The sequence below is a fragment of the Brassica napus genome, chromosome A3, assembly GCF_020379485.1.
Source record: "Brassica napus cultivar Da-Ae chromosome A3, Da-Ae, whole genome shotgun sequence".
Lineage (NCBI taxonomy): Eukaryota > Viridiplantae > Streptophyta > Magnoliopsida > Brassicales > Brassicaceae > Brassica > Brassica napus.
In genome coordinates, this window is record NC_063436.1 from 11494431 (window position 1) to 11515502 (window position 21072).

The 21072-nt window shown below is 30.1% G+C and overlaps 3 protein-coding genes and 1 long non-coding RNA gene across 5 annotated transcripts; 2 read left to right on the top strand and 2 right to left on the bottom strand.

Annotated features, from left to right (window-relative positions):
- Nucleotides 1–650: 650 nt before the first annotated feature.
- Nucleotides 651–1389, bottom strand: LOC106438284 (succinate dehydrogenase subunit 4, mitochondrial-like). Its single transcript, XM_013879395.3, has one exon. The coding sequence runs from the start codon at nt 1300–1302 to the stop codon at nt 883–885; it is 420 nt and encodes a 139-aa protein (XP_013734849.2). The 5' UTR covers nt 1303–1389; the 3' UTR covers nt 651–882.
- A 3658-nt stretch (nt 1390–5047) lies between these two features.
- Nucleotides 5048–7255, top strand: LOC106438285 (dof zinc finger protein DOF2.5). Its single transcript, XM_013879396.3, has 2 exons — nt 5048–5243; nt 5962–7255. The coding sequence occupies exons 1-2, from the start codon at nt 5220–5222 to the stop codon at nt 7045–7047; spliced, it is 1110 nt and encodes a 369-aa protein (XP_013734850.2). The 5' UTR covers nt 5048–5219; the 3' UTR covers nt 7048–7255.
- Nucleotides 7256–10318: 3063 nt separating this feature from the next.
- LOC106438286 (calcium-binding protein KIC) lies at nt 10319–10928 on the top strand. The gene has a single exon (XM_013879397.3). It carries the CDS (start codon nt 10434–10436, stop codon nt 10836–10838), a length of 405 nt encoding a protein of 134 aa, XP_013734851.2. The 5' UTR covers nt 10319–10433; the 3' UTR covers nt 10839–10928.
- Nucleotides 10929–10997: 69 nt separating this feature from the next.
- On the bottom strand, nt 10998–15092 carry LOC106438287. 2 transcript variants are annotated; one of them, XR_007338141.1, is made up of 6 exons: nt 14567–15092; nt 13977–14059; nt 13616–13766; nt 13141–13239; nt 11538–11658; nt 10998–11452 (listed from the first exon to the last, which is right to left on the bottom strand). It is a non-coding gene; the product is annotated as an uncharacterized LOC106438287 (long non-coding RNA). The 2 variants fall into 2 exon arrangements; XR_007338140.1 differs by having other exon boundaries at nt 10998–11092; nt 11224–11452; nt 13141–13766.
- Between the last annotated feature and the right edge of the window lie 5980 nt (nt 15093–21072).

Below are 21072 nucleotides of genomic sequence, written 5' to 3' on the forward strand. Positions count from 1 at the left end.
GCTCTCCATAGATGATTTTTGAGTGACAAATCGAGTCCTCAAAGACGATAAAAACAAGCTTGCATATTCCTGAAGAAGGTAGATAATCATGAGCATAAATTCTAACTGAACTTTATGCATGAGACCGAGACCAAGACCATTGCCAATTAGTTTTTTTTTCTTTTTCGAGCCATATTGGATATGTTCTTAATTACTTTTTTTTTTTGGAAGGAGTGATTCGTTTAAGAAGGAAAGAGGGAGGCTTGTGGATGAGTTGAGAAGCTCAGCCCATTATACAGTCGAGAAACTGAAAACCTTATCGAGTGAAACCGACGCTCTATTGTGCAGGGCTAGAGCATGTATCATGAATCTTTAAGGTCAATAGATGTTGGGAGTTCAGAACGTAGCTCATACGACAAACACCATAGAAACTCAGAGCGTATCTCAACAAACCAAATAGATCTATGAATCAGATGATGTCCAACTCAACGTTTCAGCTGTGGAACATAAGAACATCCTGAGACTGATCAAACTTACTTCTTTACAGTCTCATCTTTGTACAAAGATCACACCAATAAAGCATCACAAATTCGACATAATATAATACCCCAGAGAAACTTGAGATCACATATTTGATAAAATTGCAAAAAAAAAAGAAAAAAGACCAGAACTGAGAAAACTTCTATTTTATTCAATCCAAAGAGAGATTCTTAATATCCCTTTCAAACACACTTAGAATTCCACTTAAAGCCTTAAACAAACTGAATCAAACAGAGCAAACTTGGAAGGTTAAAGATGCCATTGCACCAATGTTCATTATTCATTAAAAGATAATAACAAGAAGAGACTTTATCTCACTAGATGATCGAGTTCATGAGCCCCCCCCAAAAGATGATTTCTTGCTCAGAAGAAAAGAAACACGATGACATCTTTGATAACGATGATCTGGAACACGCCCAGAGAGATCACCATCAGATTCCTGGTCATCTCCTGGTGAACGTAATCCGCCAAAACTTCTTCCATCCCTGCATTTATGTGAAACAGAACAGGGATCTTCCGTACGAGAGATGCGTTGCTGTACCCTCGAGACGACGGGAGGCGAGCGAATTTGGGGAAATCAGACTGCCCAAGAGAACGATTCCCGGAGTCCGGGTTCAGTTTCTGGGTTAGGGAAAATGGGATCGAAGATATTTCTCTTCCGATTGGGTTTCTCACGGCGGCGGAGGGGGAGGAGATGTTACTCATCGAGAAAGGTGACGCCTTTGAGAGGGAGAGGTTGTGGGTTTGGCGGTGGAGACCGAGGATAGAGCGGCGGAGAGACATCGCGGCGTAGGAGAGATTCCGTCCGATTCTACTGTTCTCGAAACTGGATCTGATTGGAGAAAGAAACAAACTCTAAGCCGAGTGATTGATCGGAACCGAGGAGAAGAAGCGAAGTAGTTGGGCTTTTAAGATGGGCTTTGCTGAAATACTAGAAGCCCAAAAATAATATTAATGTCTAATGTTTTGTACTCATATGGTTTTTTAATGATTTGTATCATTTATAGCAAAAACTTTAAGTTAGTGATAACAAATTTTTTATTTTGAGATTAATTGTTTTAGTAATTTATAATTTTTTTAAAAAAAAATTGTCACTGTTTGTTCAAAGCTTTTATCAAAAAAAAAGAATTGTTCAAAGTAAATTTCAAAATAAAAAATATTTATGTATTTGATACGGTGTATAGTTTAATTTGAAACGATATATATATATTATTAATCTTAATAATTAATTAAATTTGATTTTTACTTATGTGATTTTGTAATCATTTGTATTTTGTCATAACAAAAATTTTAAACCATGAATCACAAATTTGAATGCGAGACTTTTAACAGTTTTAGTAATTTATAGCCGTTTTTAAAAATTCAAAATATAACATATACAGAAAAAATCTAAATTTTATTATATGGTTAATGTAGTTGTTTAATTTATTTTAATAACTTAAAATTAAACAAATATGATAGAAAATAAACTAAATTTTATCAAATATTTATTATTCAAAATTATTAATTGTCATATATACTTTAGACACATTAGACAATTTTGTAACTTTTATTTAAGGAAATAATAAATAACAATAATAAAAAAATTATGGTAAGTTTAATTAAAATATTATTATATAATTAGATGGACCAACATATTTCTCTAATGATTTCAAGAATCATCCTAGTGATGACACGTGGTTACAAAAAAATTGTAATGTTTCTCAATTAATATAGAGAGGATTGATCAACAAGTATCTTTTTCTTATTTGTTGCACAAATCAACATATACCAAATTATGAAGAAAATATATTTACAAATCTAAGATAACTGAAATATATGCATCCAACAATTAAAGAAAGTTTTAACCTATTTGGAACTAAAACATTATGGCAGGTTTCAAAAGATAGATGCAATCAACTTATGGTTCAATAAACTCAAAGAAGAATTAGAAGTTTTGGTTTAAGGTTAAGTGAAGATTCTTTGACACTGCTTCCTAAATATGTGCGTGCGTGTTTATATGTATCACGTAATAACCTAATTCTCCTGCTAATCTACCTTCACTGATATTATCAGATGGTGATCACAGAGAACTATTTTCGAGAGGGAGATATATAGACGCTTCCATTTGCCTACTCTTATTCATTTAACCTAGACCAAGTGAAATGTCATTCCAAAGAGGTAGAGAGACAATAGTATAGAACAGAAAAATTCAGTTTTTTTTTGTTTGTACTAAGGGCTTTCAGAAAAATTCATTTTTTATTCACATTTTATAGATTTTTAAAAAGGATCCTTAATATCAACGAATGAGGAACATCGCTCCTTGTATAAATTAAGAAGAAAACGCATACGACCTGAACGTGTGTACGTGAAATTAAGAAGAAAACGCATACGATTGAACATAAGAACGGTGGCTTAGGTGAGAATTGGCCTCAATTTCACCAAAGAGAAGCTACTTCCATGGCGCAACAGCTGTTCCCATCATATTCGTCATCCTTTTTCAGCCTTTCCATGTCAGACGATAATGTTACACATCCCACCAGTTTTGCTGCTAACTAGTATCGGGCAGGCCTGTTACATGATAGCTACCTATATGACTGAGCCGTGTTTAATACTATCGGGCCTAAATTTTATAATGCTCGATGATTATCGTTAAAGCAAAACGGCAGGCGTGGAGAAGCTTGTACAGTGAAACGACACGAAATATGGAGAGATAAATATCGGCTGAGACATGGTGTTGGGTAAGAGAAAACAAATGTCAACATCAAGAAAGAAAAGTAAATTTGAACAGTCTTTAGATTTGTGAAAAAGCAATAAGATATATAAAATTCTCAGTCACGCCACGAACTATGGGACCCACCTCCACCTCCTTTTTGTCGCTTCCTGTCGGTCTTCTCATTCCTCTGCTCTCCCTCGTCCTCTTTTTCAAAATTGTGGTCCTTGAAAATTTCCAAATAGATGCAATCCATTCTTAATTTATTAATTAATTTGCTTTTATAAGTCGTGTAGTATCATTTATCTAAAAGCGTACAGGGTTAATTAAGAACTTAAGGTTCTCGTGAGGTTTTTTGTTGTATATACATGTTATATTTCACTGAATACTTTTAATAAGAAATTGATCTTTATCACTTTCATTAAAATTCAGCTTTAGATTATATGATGTAATGACCATTTTTACATCTGAAAAGCCAATATAACGTTTTATATCTAACGTTAATGTTAGTAATATTGGGTTTGTTTGGTAATACCGTAATATTATGAAACATCAGTCGTACCAACACCAACAAAGGAATAGTAGAATGATAAAATATTATTTTTAAAAATGTTTTTATCTAGGCTTATCAGTTTCATAAATCTAGATCGGTGCCAGTATAGTATACTATTGAATTGTAAAGTCTAAAGCAGAGCTAAATTTAGGTGTCAAAACCACTAGATCACATGTCCGCAAGACATGTGGTGTATATACATATAGGTATGGTATTGGGATTTTAAAAATCTAGCTAGGCGATTTGATGGACCATATGGCCAACAAATAGTATCCAATCACAAAACGGGAGGCCAAGAAATAGCATACAACTCATAGTTCCACTCACACTATGCATTATATGATGCACAGAAGAGTTATTTTATTTTAACAAAGGACATAATTCCCTAAACACGATTTTTCTCTTAGAAAAGTATATTCTATCAAGAGGGACCAGAATGAGCTATCAACAGAGAGCGGTCACGAGACATCATCACTAGTCAAAATCAACAACCCAACTTTTTCTTTTTCCTCCTTTTATTCTTTTAACCGGGTATTTTTCTTGAAAGTTTAGTCCATAGTTTACTCCCGAATTGGCTGGATGATTCAATGAAATTAAAATTCATAAAATAATCTGTAAATTAAACCCTTAGTTCATCTTTTTGAATTTTTCATTTAGTTCATATTGATTACCTAAATGGCATATTATCACTTTAGCCAAAAATGTCATTCTAAAGTCTTACATTTAAGTTAGGATGACGCAACGAAATAACAGTTCATAAAATAATATGTAAATCAAACCATTTAGTTTATCTTTTTGAACATTTCATTTAGTTCCTACTGATAATCTATATGGCACATTATCACTAATAAAAAAAAAGGTATTCTAAAGTGTTACATTTAAGTTATTAGACATATATATATATATATATATATATATATATATAAAAGTTATAAGGCACATACATGTTTTTATTTTCAAGATCCAATCATCATAATTAAAATATAGTCCAGTAGAACTGATATGAAATAACAAAAGGAATTGCAACATAAAAAGAAAATAGCAAATATAATAGAAAATATATTTTCTGGTTATTTTTAAATTTCACATGTTTTCTTGGTCATCTAACCTAAAAATCTAAAATCTCTATTTTGTGTTTCCTATTTAAAATGCATAAGAAAAATGTTTATATATATATATATATATATATATATATATATATATATATATATTCTAGGTTGAACCAAAAATAAAGAAGAGATATTCTCTAAAATAATAAGTTAAAAATTGAGTGCTTCTCTTCTCCGTTCTTCGCTGGCTCTTTTTCATCATCCATAAAGTTAAAGGCAACGCATAGAAGAGCCATCACTCACAAACAAAGTAAAAGCGAAAAAAAAAACTCAAAAAATTCTTCTCTTTGGCCTTTTACTCAAAACCCACACATATCTTTCTCTGGCTTTCTCTTTGTCGGAAGTTATGGACGCTACGAAGTGGACACAGGTGCTTATAAGATCTTCCTTTGCTTCTTCTGTTTTGTTTCTTCTTAACTACCTCTTCTTTCTTCTCTATTCTCTTTCTCTCTTCCATGATCTTTTTTTTTTTGAAACTTACTCTTCAACGATTCTTGAAAGATTACATGCTTAATTATATGCGTATCTTTGTGTGTGTGTGTGTGCATAGTTGTTATATATATAGTGAAAACATATTCATGAATATAGAGATAATATAGAGATATTAATTCTTAAAAAGTTTTTAGTCATTACACATATTTCAATGAAAGAATTGCATGGGGAAATTATCGTTTATGTAGGTTTCGATCGAGGTTGGAAAGAAAAAATTAAGGATATATTATTATTTTTCTCAGCCTTTTAATGTGATTTACCATTAACAATGGAGTAACAGAGAATTAATTAAAAGTAATGATTTGTTATTTACCCTTTGTTCTTGGTTTTCATCTCTTTTCATTTTTTTTCACAAAATCCTATAGATCTATAGGATATACCAAAACAAGGAAAATCTAATGTGCATGTTTCATTTTTCGGTTTGATCTTGAGAAGCATGATGCGACTTAATTACATGTATATATGTCTTAGTCAGCCTATTATCTAATTTATGTCTACTTGTGCTATAAATATTGATATAGGGTTTCAAAGAAAACCATAATTAGTTCCTTTTGGGTTCTTTAATGAATTAGTTGTTTCAATTTCAATGTTTCTAGGGCTTTCAAGATATGATGAACGTTAAACCAATGGAGCAAATCATGATTCCTAATAACAATACACATCAATCAAACACCATGTCCGATGCAAGGCCAAATACCATTCTTACATCTAACGGCGTCTCAGCCGCAGGAGCCACCGTCTCCGGCGTAAGTAACAACAATAATACGGCGCTTGTAGTAGAGAGGAAAGCAAGACCACAAGAGAAAGTAAATTGTCCAAGATGTAACTCAACCAACACAAAGTTCTGTTACTACAACAACTATAGTCTCACACAACCAAGATACTTCTGCAAAGGTTGTCGAAGGTATTGGACCGAAGGTGGCTCTCTTAGGAATGTTCCCGTTGGCGGAAGCTCAAAAAAGAACAAGAGATCATCTTCATCATCAAACATCCTTCAGGCAACACCATCTTCACTTGGTTTGACTACAACACTTCCAGATCTAAACCCACCAATTCTTTTCTCAAACCAAATCCCTAATAAATCAAAAGGGTCATCACATGATCTCAACTTGTTGTCTTTCCCGGTCATGCAAGATCAAAATCATCATCATCATCATGGTCACATGTCTCAGTTTCTTCAGATGCCCAAGATGGAAGGAAATGGCAACATAACTCATCAGCAGCCTTCGTCCCTCCATGGTTCTTCCTCGTCTCCTGTTTCAGCTCTTGAGCTTTTAAGAACAGGAGGTAATGTTTCTTCAAGATCAGGGATCAACTCATTTATGCCTTCTGGTCCAATGTTGGATTCATCAAACAATGTGCTGTATACTTCTTCAGGGTTTCCAACAATGGTTGATTACAAGCCAAGTAACCTCTCTTTCTCTACTGATCATCATCAAGAGATGGGACACAACAACACCAGTAGGTCTGATGATCATAATGATCATAATCAAGGTAGGATTTTGTTTCCATTTGGGGATCAAATGAAGGAGCTTACATCAAGCATAACACAAGAAGTTGATCACGATGATAATCAACAACAAAAGAGTCATGGTGATAATAATAATAATAGTTCTTCAATCCCTAATACTGGATACTGGAGTGGGATGTTCAATACTACAGGAGGAGGATCTTCATGGTGAAGCAAAATGATCAAATGGGATTATGAAGTTAGCTTTCTAATTTTCTTTCATGATATTTTGCCTCATACTGTCACATGGGGTATTTTAGTTAAAGTTGAGAACTTAGCTAACACAACTTAGTCTTTTTTATTCTCCTTATTTTTTTGTGTTTTTCTTTTGTTTAATTAATATTTGTCTTTAAACGTTTTATAATGGGGTTTGATGGTTATTCGAGTTGGTTTTTCACTTTTGTTTGATGATTACTAATATACTAGGTTAAGACCCGCGCCTTGCGCGGGATAAATATTATATATATATAAATTATTTTATAGATTATATGTATATAACATATTATGAAATAATAAATATATATTGAATAATTAAAAAGTCATTATCTACTACTTATATAATTAAATTGGTGCGAACATATAAATAAATTTTATAAATCGAAAAACTATTTTTTCTATTTGATATGATATATAATTAAATTTAAATAATAGTAACATATATATGGTATATTTTAATACTAATATTTATTAGATGATGTCTTTTGGTTATATTTGTTTTTTTTATCATTTGTATCTGTTATAACAAAAAGTCTAAATTAGTGATAACAAAATTTTCACAGTGGGATTAATGGTTGAAGTATTTTATAATATTTTAAGAAATTAAGTTGTCAATATATTTTCAAATTTTTTATCAAAAAAATGTTCAAAGTAAATTTCAAAATTAAGATATTTATGTATTTTTATATGGCATATAGTTTAATTTAAAGTGATACATATATTTATATATCTTTTATTTTTAATACTTATTAAATGACTTTCAACTTATATTATTTTTTAATTATTTGTATCATGTCATAACAAAAGTTTTAAATCATAGATCACCAAAATTTGAATGTTAAACTTTTAACAGTTTTAGTAATTTATACTCGTTTTTAAAAATTCAAAATATAATATATAAATAATTTTTTTAATTTTTTTATATGGTTACTATGATTGTTTAATTTATTTTAATAGCTTAAAATTAAACAAATATAATTATAATACACACTTATTTTTATCAAATCTTTGTTATTCAAAATTATTAATTGTCATATATACTTTAGCCATATTAGGTAATTCCGTAATCTTATTTAAGGAAATAATGAAGCACATTAATAATGTATTTATTGGGGTTTAATAAAAAGCTTATTATATATTTAGATGGACCAACCTATTTCTCTAAATATTCTAAGAATCAATCTAGCGATGACACGTGGCTACAAAAAATGTTACAATGCTTCTCAAATAATATATAGGGGATGTATAATGGAGTTATATATGGGTAGAGATGAAAATGTGTATTCATCGTTTCTTCTATCTGTAGATACACGTGGTCTTATTCATGATATCTATTATCTATTTGTAAGTTTCTGCAATATAGTATCTATTGAATGCTACATTTTCTGTAGTGAATATATATATATATGACTGTATAATCCAGAAAATAGTTATGATTATCAAATACCAAAAGCATCGCATAGGTGAATTTGAAATGAGTAAGGAGCAACATGAGAGAGTAATAAGTTAAATGATGGATCTTGGCAGCTTTCGTTTCTTAAATGAATCTAACTCTTTCTCATGCCCGTACGTGACATTGCATTTACTATGTAATGATAATTCGATTCCATGAACAGAATATTATAATAAGAAAGTTATGTAAGCTCGGACAAATTGAAAATATTTATGAGGAAATAACATGTTCACTGAAACCGTTGTTAAATGTTTATTAAACGTTCTATTTTCATATTGTGTGAGGATTATTTGTGTTTTGTCTACTACTAATTACATGATGACTAGTTGATGACACGAACTGCGGAACTTGACTCCACTTCGTACGTTCATAGTGCCCACCCAACCCAACTAAACACGAATTTTTCTAGTGACAGTGATTCTCTGTCAAAGCTCTTTACGTCTTTGAATTATCAATAACTAGCATATAGACACAAAGACTTATTTGGGGAATTCGCGCATATTTTAAAGGAAATAAACCAAACGCTATATTCTCTTGGTGTATAACAAATCTTAGACTTATCAGCGCGCATGCTCGCTTTATACCAAGAAATATTAGTATAAATCAAATGGATCGAGTCAACTAGACGAATTAAAAAACATTCAATAGAAAGTTGTTCCCTTTCATGCTAATGAAATCGGAAACTAGGTAAAGGGCATGTCCCCAAATTAAAATGGTGAACTTCTGGAAAGTTTAGAGGAACTTCTAACCAGAGCCCGTCCTTGGACCAATCCAATGAATCCCATGCTTGGGGCCGATTTATTTATGTAGATATTTGGGCCAAAAAATTGTCAAAAACTGTCTTAGTCTAGTGATATATAATAAAAGTATTAATCTTGGTTTAAGCAGTCCGGGTTCAAAACTCCTCTAATATATATACTTTTTTGTTTTGACAAGTGGCCACATTTTTTTTTGTTTCCAGCCCTCTAAAACCAATGACCGGTTTTGCGTCTAACATATCAAATGGGAGTATGACTACTCTAACTCTATACATGATAGTAAATAAGTTAGTTTAGTAAGCATGTACTTTGGGCTATGTTTTAGTCCCACTCAGCTCAGCCTATTAGCCTTTCTCTAAGAGGTATGTTTGAGTTGCCCTTACCAAATAAAAACAAAGCATATACATATCAACAAAGACGGAGTGGGACATATATGTATCCCACCTTGCGTCTTTCAGCGTTTTAATATTATAACTTCAGTGAAAGGAGTTGACCATTCGTAGTATTAACAAACATCACTTGAACTAGATCTTTTACCTAAACTCCTAATATATGAACGAATATTAGCGACATCTCAAATTCAGACAAGAAATTACCGTTACGTCAAATCAGTTAGGACTTGGTCGGAGAAAGAGACAAATATAATATTTGTCGTTATATTGTAAGAGAATCCAATTCATAAACATAACACTACAAAAAAAACAAAAAAGATCGAAAGATCAGATAGAAGAAATCACGAAGACGAAACTTCTGCGAAATTACACACTTCTCTGTCAACATAACACCTTGTCTTCTCATTAGATAATAATATAAGAGTGGGAATACGTCGTATTCACGGCACATTTGAAGTTGCTAGGAAACTACTTAATAATCAGGTGATTCCGTACACACTTAAAACGAATCATCGTGAGATGAATCACATCCGTTCATTGCTTCAACTCTCAGAATCAAACACCGATGGCTTCAAGAAGAGAGTTTATAGACCATACGATTAGGTTCGAACGTGACAACCATATCTGTACAGATACGCCACTCACTTATATATCTAAATCCCATTGGGACTAATCAATCAAAACAGTTCACAGAGTCTCTCTTCTATCTCTCTCTTTCCTTCTTCATCTTACTCATCTAATGGAGCCACAAAGTAAGAAATCTTGTATACGAGAAACTAGTACGAAGATGGAGACCAAATACGAAGATATGTTACCGATCATGGCAGAGAAAATGGACGTGGAAGAGTTTGTATCAGAGTTATGCAAAGGATTCAGTTTGCTAGCTGATCCTGAGAGACACGTGATCACAGCCGAGAGTCTAAGAAGAAACTCAGGGGTACTTGGGATTGAAGGAATGAGCAAGGACGATGCAGAAGGAATGATTAGAGAAGGAGACCTCGACGGTGATGGAGCTCTTAACCAAACCGAGTTCTGCGTTCTCATGGTTCGGTTAAGCCCTGAAATGATGGAAGATGCAGAAACTTGGCTGGAGAAAGCGATCAGTCAAGAAATCCGCAATCACGACCACGCTTCTCTGCCTTGATGATGAAGAACCATTTTCTTGTGTATTCTCTTTGTTTCTCCTAAACCTATAATTGTTTCTGAATATAAAAAGCTTGCAATCATTCCAAAAGTTATTACTGTCATTAAGCTACTAAAACTACAAAAGCACATATAGTAGCAAAGCAAGTGGTAGCAACTAGTGAAAACACTTTTTAATTTCAGACTAGCAACCACTAGGAGACACATTGAGGAACAACATCTTCAACCCCTTCCTCTCTGAACAGGAGAGACCGGCTGTTGAAAAAAAAACACATAAAAATTCAGAAAACTAGAGAACCAATGAAATTTAATCGATGATCCAAAAAGTTAACAGTTACAAGCCAAGTATTTGTTGTTACTTCCATAAGAAGCTGGACCCTTGTTACCTGTTTTGGTGTAGATTCAAGGGCCTTGGTTGCATCTTCCTGAGTTGCAAACTGAACGAATGTAAAATTGCGCCTTATGCGTACTTTACCATACGGCTCAAAGTGCATACATCAATGTGTCACCCTCTTTTGTGAGGATCGGGTCAAAGTTGATGACAAAGAGTGTCTTTGTAGGCCTCTGATTCGAGGCTCTCTTTCCATTACGAGGCTTCCCAATCCCACGTTCACCCTGAAAGCATGAAGAAAATTTAGAACTCTTTTGAAAAGAAAACAGAGCATATGAGTCATCAATCATTAGAAAGAAAGAGAGATACCTTAGCCCATTCTGACAGATAGCTTGCGTTTCTCATAGCCAAAAGGGATAATATTGTCAATCCAATGGATTGCATCTTCAGCATCACGCTCATCCTCGAAATACACAACCTGAGAAACAACCTGCAAGGAAAAAAAAAACACACACAAGAGAATGAAAACTAAATATATGTACAAGCCTCCATCAATGTGAAGGCTGGTGTACATGAGAGATGCAGAACCGTTCCATGAATGTGGTAGAAGTAAAGATGTGTAGTTGTATTCAATCAAAATCCAATTTGGAAAATCAATGCTCCTAAACCTCATGCGATGAAACAAACCCTTAACTCTTCTCTTAACCAACAATTACCCCCACTATTAAACACTAACTAAACCATGGCTTAGAAAAGAGCATAATTGTAAAACTAGATTTTGACTTTTTTTTGTTTTCAATTGACAAATATTTAGTAAATGTCATATTTTCATATATTTGTGTTTAATTTTATAAAAGACTTAAACTTTTTATTTTTATTTATCGTATTTCATTTTAAATGACTATTTATGTTTAAAAAATTAAACTTTATTTCTTTAATGAAATAAGTTGGTATAACTCTGATAAATTAATTTTATTATGTGGTTAATATTTTAATTAAAAAAATTAAATACGTTTAGTAAAGATTTATACTTTTCAATAAAAAAATTAATTTTTTATGAATGCTTAAATTATATTAAGAAAAGAAAAAAATAAAAATTAAGAATAGTTGAAAAAAAAATTATTTGAACTTGGACTCAATGGCCCAAAAGAAAAAAAAGTGATAATTGGATCTGATTTCTTAATTGGTCCAAATGGTCTAAGACAGATCTGATGTGGGCTGGATCCGAAAAAAATGACCCAATATAGATGTGTTATTAATATTACTTGATTGCCCTTAATGAAACATGCAATGTTAGTAAAGAAAAGAGCATGCTAAAGTAAAAATGATAATAGAATCCTGTTTTAATAGTATAGATTGTTATCTATCCTCCTCTTGGCTATAATTGTCAAAAGAATATATTAGTTTAGTCACTTACTTATTATTTTTTTTTTAACAAAATAGAGTATCGGAGTCTTGAAAGTTGAACTCATATTATTGTAACTGTACATAAGAATTTGTGATTACATACTTAGTGATTCTTGTATATGTGTACAAGAAAATTTCAATGGCTTAGTGGTAACTGTCTTATATTTATGTCATGCTAATCCGGATTGGACCCTTTTAAATTCTTATAAGTTATCCCTCTCTTCTGGATTTTCACTGCAATTAACACTCCTCTCCTCCTTACATCCCTTGTTCGGCACGGTACGTAATACGAATATCAAAACCTAGGATCAATATATACGAAAACCATTTTAAAAGTAACATCCTAAGTAGACACAATCAAAATCATTATAAATCCTGAAATTATGAAGAAGATGAAAGAATGCAGATAAATTGAAATATGTTTCAGCTGATAGGAAAATAACCATAAAAGGTGGACTGGAGTGTCAGCCACTAAAGCCACGTATAACATTCGCTTTGCCTAATATTTAAGGGAATGGAAAGCAAAAATCTAGGAGACAAGTAAAGATAAGCAATGCATAATTACCTTTAGACTCAAGAATCTTGCATGGGCTCTCTTTTCGTTTAGCTTCCACTTTCATTCCATAGCAACCCTCACTCCATTAGGAGCTATGATATCCCCTAGCTACACAACAGTTATTGTACTCAATAGGCAAGCAAGGGAATATAGCGAAAGAGTCAAACAGAAAATGATTCAATAATCTCATAAAGAAGTCACTGAAGACCCCATGCCTTTCCTGCAAGAATGATTCTTTCTCAAAATAATCACACTCTTTTGTAATATTCAATACATAAACTGCACAACAAACTCTTATCCAATAAACGCTAAACTCAAACTCAGACCCAGCAATGATTAAAAGAACCAAAAAGCTTCTTTTATTTTGTAACATTTATTTTGTAACACAAGAGCATGGCATCATAGAACCCTAATTTTTCATTCCAAACTAAGCTCAAGTTAAGGCGAAAAATAAAAACTATAACCAGAAGCATAGAAAACAAACCACAGTCTTATCATTAAGCAAATCTCGTTCCTCAAACGTCTTGTCAAGCTTAATCTTCCCGAGTTCACTTCCATAATTGGTATTAAACTAACTGTACAGCAGCTTAGATCGGATTCTCAATGCTCTGAGACAGCAGATGTGGATTGACAATCTGCAAACAAAATCCATATCAACTAAAAACTCAACATGTATTTCAATTAAGATAAAGAAACTAAGGAACTGAAGATAATAAGCTTTAATAGAGAACAACATCGATGTGGATGTTAACGTCATCGTTTGTAATAGAAGTCTGGTTACCAATAGGAACATAAAGCATGCTCAAATAGAAGAGTGTGGATGAAGAGAGCTGATGAGAACGTACAGTTCTTCAATAAGTAGCAGGTCTACGCCTCCCCTTCCGAATCGTCGATGCGCTTGCTTTTCCGTAAACAACGGCGACAGAATCTTTAAAGAATCAAAATCGGGGAGGTATCAATTTCACATATAACGTAGTAAAAAAGTCTAATTTTATAGTGCGTCGCTGGGGGAGGTGAAGAGTATGATTGTTTAGATTGTAAGATTTATGATGACCGCTTGATATTCATCGTAGTGGGAGATGTGCGTACACCTGAAAATGTTGAATGCTAAAGGCATTTCCAACCTCACTCTAGTTTAGAATAATATTGTTCCAATGATATTTTATTTTTTGCTTGTTTTTTTTGTTCAAAACTTTATTTTCCATTCTAAAATAGAGTACCATTGTAGTATAACTCAACTCTATTATAGAGTTACACTATTTTAAAATTAAAAATAGAATGAACCATTAGAAATGATCTAATTATGTAAAAATATGGATGCTGATTGCTGAAGATGGGAAATTGGTGGTGAAGAGTCACTTCAACCAGATTAGGTTTATATCAGTTAAGCCTTTTTGATCTTAATGGGCCATAATAGACATGAATCGGAATTTACCTGCAGATCTGATGCGGCTTGGAAGAAGGAGATTAATGCTAGTGGACTGGCGTGGAGCTTCTATGATACTTCTGGTGAGAGATTCAACTCTCACAGTGAAACTATCACGTTTATGATCTCGTCTCTTGTGGCGGAGGGACTAGCAATAAGCGCGGAGATGGTGCATGTGATTGCTCTGAAGCTGAGGATAGTGGTTTTCAAATCAGATTCTATGCTATTGGTGTCAGCGATCGTAGATGACTCAAGCTTCTCTGAAATTCACGGGATCTTCTCTGATCTGATATTCGCCATCTATCTCTATCTTTTGTCTCTGTGTCCTTTTGGTTTAGTCAGTGAGAACACTTTGTGTTGAGGATAATCTGGCTAAACAAGCTTTAAGCCAATTTGTACCAAACCCGGTTTACCCAAACCAAAGCAATGAAATCTTTTGTGTTAAAAAAAGAAGTAGATAATACGTTGATAGAAACAAAAGATTAGTAAGTCAATATAATTGAGATGACACGGGTCAATATTCGTCCTACGGAGAGGAGAGAGAAAACTCTCTTTTATAGTTATAGTTAACATTTGAAAATCAAAATACCACTTATATAATATAAGAAAAAATAAACAATAAGTAAATATACAATATCAAAAATAGAAAAACTAAATTAAAAATATATCTGAAAAATATATAATTAAAGAAATAATAAATAAACATAGAATATGAGAAATAATAATATTACATTAAACATCTATCTTATTATTCTATTTTCTTGCTTTTATATCAAATGATAATATTACGTTAGATGTTTAATATAATATTTATATTTCTGCTATTATATATTTACTTATTGTTTAGTATTTCTTGTATTGTATATTTACTTATTCTAAATCATATAGGACTATTGTTTTAATAAAAATTAATTAATTAATTTAAATGTTTAATATAGTTTAATAAATTTTTAGATTAACAAATGTTATTAACAGTCTTAAACAATTTCTCATAATATCTTAAATAAAACATATTTTTTTATCATTTTTCCCTTATTATTTAGATATTCTTTGAATTTTCTGGATGAAATTTGTGTTATTAGTTATGCATTCATTGTATGGTTCATTTATTTTAGTTTTTTAAATATTCCTAAGCAATAAGATTAATAAAAATAATGTTTTAATAAAAATATTTATCTTCTTGTAGGAATATTTTAAGGGATCACCTACATGTAACTCATGAAGGCAAAGAATGATCAATCTCTATTCTAGTGTCATTTAATTTATCATTTATTTTTACAGTCAAACCATTTTTTTTATAGTGCTGGTTTAGCTTTGGTTTCTTTAGCTAAGTTTTTTTTGTTAAAATGTTAAGATTTCTAGCTAACTTTTTGTTGATGGTTTTATTTTCTTCAAATAATAAGATTATTGATTTAAAATCAGTGACTAATGATAACAGATACGTACTTACATAAAATATTTTTTTATAAGAAGTTATTATTTCTATTTAACTTATTACTACTAAAATTGGTAAACTATACAATGAATGCATAACCAATTGAGCAAAATTTAATGAATTGCAATTTCATTCATAAAATTTAATGAATATCTAAGTAATAAAAGAAAAAAAATGAGAAAAGAGACAGAAAGTAATATTTTATTTAATATGTAATGAGATATTCTTTAAGAGTTTTAATTACCTTTTAATGTATAGATAATTTACTATATTTTAAAATTTTAAATTAAATTAAATAATATTTTTTTAAAAATAATAATCTTATTTGATTTAGAACCCCATTTGAGGCACTAGAGTAATAAGGTTTCTCTTGTATATTTGTATATATATATAGGTTCTATTGTCTGTCCCTATGAAATATAACCATCAAGTAGCAAAGAAACAAATCTTTTATTAGAAGAGTATTACGATAATGGCATCATCACATCTTGCTATCATGTGCCTCATCATGATTGCTCTCGTTCCTCTACATCAATGTATGTACAATGCAATGATGTGTATACAAAATATATTCCATTTTCAATAATTTTATCATTATAGGCATTGCAAATATGCATATAGTATTATATTCTCATTTTTAATTCTAGTGTTTATTATATAGTGGGAAACGCAGATGGTGTAGAATTCCTCAGAAAGTGTGTCCATATCCGTTGGTGTAAAGGAAGTAAATGTATTTGCTGTGACAACGCACATGAACTATTAAAATGTTATGATACACAAGCAGCCTGCATGGCTCATTGCACAAACCCAATCATTTGAGTGGCTTAAGAAAGTTTAAGAAATAAGAATATAATCATGTGGAATATCTCAATAAAGATAATATATATTATAAAATAAAGATATTAATAAACTATTGCTTTATGTATCATTATATATATATGTATCATCTACTTTATAATATACATATGATTAAGAATAATACAAATTTATGGAAGATAAAAAAATTGAATGATTATGCTGTTGTGTTCAATTCCACTGAAAATATTCCACATTCACCTTTTCTCTTTTTATCTTTGCAATTTATCTTCTTGATCAGTTCTTTTTGTTTCTATTTGCAGTGTGTATTTGATATAATCTATTTTTATGGATATTTTATCTTACTTTCTTTTGCTAAACCGAAGAGCAAATACCAAATAATAACAGATTAATAGGATAATCATGGTTTTAAGCGGAGGATTATAATGTTAAAACTTAATACATGTTTTTTGTTTGGTTATAAAGAAATTATTGTAATTTTACTAGTATGTTGGGTTAATTTTGCATTTAGTTGAATTTGAGGTACATTTTTATATTCAAAATCAAGTTTTAAGTTATTTTTGACAATCTCTTATATATTAAAGAAAAAGCATTGTAATAAATACGTTTACACTAAATAAATGCGTTCACATTAAAAATGGATACATGGCACATGTAGAGAACTTTTCAGCCAAATTCTACATAAATATGTTCATACTATGTACTTTATATTTTTTTAATATAAAACTCACATGCATAGTTCTTCTTTACGTTATTTTTGCTGTTTATGTATAGAGTTGGCCAAATTATTCATAAATATTGATTTGAATCGTTATCCGTTTTGATAAGAACCGAAAAATCCGGATATTCGTTACTCTACGAAGCAAATCAAATACTAAAATGCAGTATCCGTAAAAAAAATCAAATCACAAATATCGATATTTATAGGAGCGGATATCCAATTTGATATGTTATCTACATATATATATATACATATATTTAAATAATTATATATAAGTTATATATTATAGTTTATATAAATTTTAAAATATTTTTGTTTTTAATAATTTCATTTTAAGAATTTTATTTTTCATGTATTATTTTGAAAAAATGTCATTTAATATTAATCAACATTATCTTTATATATTTATCAACCATATTTATATACTTTTACATACACATACATGTGCATATTGACGTGAACACCTTATAACTAAGTATTTACCACAACTGAAATATCTAATATCTTGAAAGTTAAAATATTTTTTTTCTTAATGCTTCTTTCACTATCGACCAAATTGTAGTAAAATTATTTGTCTTAATAATTTTTTTTTTAACTATTATCTGTTTAGAAAATATAATATGAAACCATTGGTTCGACATCACGGCTATCTAAGATTCATAACATGAAAATAAACAAATAATAGTAATTTTATATTATTACAGGAAAAAAAAAAACCAAAAATATCAAATATTTTAACCGAACAAACCAAATAAATAATGATTTAAAATGATAGTTATATTTTAGGAGATTAGAAACCAAAAAAAAACTTAAAACCAAACTGATATCCAGATTAAACAGATTAATGTCTCCTTATTAAAAAATAATAAAACTAATAATCACATTCCGCGCAAGACGCGGATTATTACCTCGTGGAATATTATAAACACTCATTTTATATACACACACAAGCTTATAAAGTTCCACAAATTTCACCTTTTTTTATCTGACTGCATATCCATCAAAGAATCATGTAAATATATGTATGATAAAACAAGTTATGGCCCGTATATATACTACATTGTGATTGTGAATATGATTTCCTGGTAAAGAAACTATTAAGGGATATGTATCTCACATTGGAAAATCAATGGGACATTAAGTAATATATAAAGGGTTAGGGTCAGTTCACTAATTACCAATTGGTTTTAAGTTGGAAATCCATAATTAAATCTGAATCTAACATGGTATCAGACCCAGATCTTAATAAGTTAAACTTCTAATTAATATTAACCCTACCCGACCGGATATATAGGTCGTAATTGACTCGCTCAACCGAGTATAACTGTCTTAAAAAGTTTCCGAGATTTATGACCGATAAGAGCCATCATCTCAAGGAGGGGTATTAAGAAATATGTATTCCACATTGAAAAATCAATGAGACATTAAGTAATATATAAAGGGTTAGGGCAATCCACTAATTACCAATTGGTTTTGAGTTAAAAGCCCATAATAAATCCGAATCTAACAGAAACCATCAATGTTAAAGAAAGGAAAGTAGATACACAAAACAAATAGATAAGTTTTGAGTCTTTGACAAAAAGTAAAAATCTATACTATTATTTGCGAAGTAATTTTTAGCAACGAAGCGCTCACGTTGAAAGTTAGAGTGGTTAATATCTATATTACCCTTAATGTATTTTATGTATATATGTTAATTATATAATCAAAAACAAATTTTGATTAATAATATTAACCTTTTAAAACAATAAGATAATTCTTATATGTTGTCAAAAAAAAAAAAGATAATTCTTATATATTATGTTGTTATCTTAAAACATATTTTTCAGTTATAAATTTTAAAAATAAAATATAAAACAAAGTTAGAGTGGTTAATATCTATATTACCCTTAATGAATTTTATGTGTATATATTAATTATATAATCAAAAACGAATTTTGATTAATAATATTAACTTTTTAAAACAATAAAATAATTCTTATATATTGTGTTGTTATCTTAAAACATATTTTTCAGTTATAAAATTTTAAAATAAAATATAAAACAATTAATAAATTTTAATTAAACATATATATTTAATTAATTTTTGTCATATATATATATATATATGTTTTATTTAATTTTTTTGAAAACATAAATAATAAGTTATCTATCTATCTATACTATTATTTGCGAAGTAAATTTTTGGAATCGAGCTCTCACGTTAAAAGTTAGAGTGGTTAATATCGTTTATACACTTAATAAAAAAAATATAACTAAATTAAAAAATAAAAACAAAATTTTGATTTATTTGATTAGATAATTGATTAAAATTAATAATAGTAAGAATTATCCAAAAGCTGAAAATATAATTATAAAAAGAGATAATTTTTGTATATATTGTATTGTTATCTGAAAAATCTTTTAGTTAAAAGTTAAAAACATGAATTATATATAAAATGTTAAAAACATGAATTATATAACTAAATATTAATCAAATAAAATTCTTAATTATATTAAAGTAGAATATTGAATTATCCAAAATCTAAAAATATAATTAAAAAGGATAATTTCTATATATATGTATTGTATTTTTATCTGAAAAAGTATTTTAGTAAAAATTTAAAGCATAAATTATATTAATTAAATATTAATCAAATAATTTTTTTAATTATATAAGTAAAAATATAATATTAAGTTATTTAAGATATATTTTAGTATAATGAATATAGTGTACAAAAAAAATTTCAAAAATTATGAAAATTTTTAAGTCCGCATCGCGGGTAAAACACCTAGTTAGAACAGAAAAGAGAAAAAAAATAACAGAGGAACCCACACGTAGGAGAGAAGAGGCAAAATCCTGAAAGGCCGTGGAGCGACGCACGCGAGGGTCCAACACCAAATCCTCACTTCAAGATTTTTCGTTTTCTTATTATTTCACACCAAATTTGGTGTTTTAGGGTCTGACTGGTTCAAACGCAGCGGTTGCGGTTGCGGCTGCGGGCGTTTGCGGATGCGGGTGGTTGCGGTTTCTAGCGGTTTTAAAAGATTTGTACGACTGGTTCTGCGGTTAGAAATTGGTGCGTTTGCGGGATACTTATGACTGGTTAACTACCAAATACAGCAGCGGTTAAATAATAAATTAACAATATTTACATTTTATATAATTATAAAAATATCAAAAATCATAATATTATAATAAATATGTAAAATTATATTTTCAAAGTTATAGTTTTAAATTTTTTAAATTATAGAAAATATTTTTATTTTAAAATTTTATAATATTAATTAAAATATAATAGATATATTTTAGTATTTTTATAATTCCATTTTAAAAATTTTATTTTTATTTTTATTTTTGTATTTATATGGTTTAAAAAAAAAAAAATTATCCTTCCGCAACCGCAAACGCTAGCTGGAACCAGCTTTTGATTTTAAGAGGTTTGGAGCGGTTTGAAACGATTTGTAACGGTTTGTATGATTGTTTCGAAACGCTGTCAACCGCTACCAATCGCAAAAGCTGCGTTTGCGGGTGGTAGCGGGAAAACCAATCAAGCTCTTAGT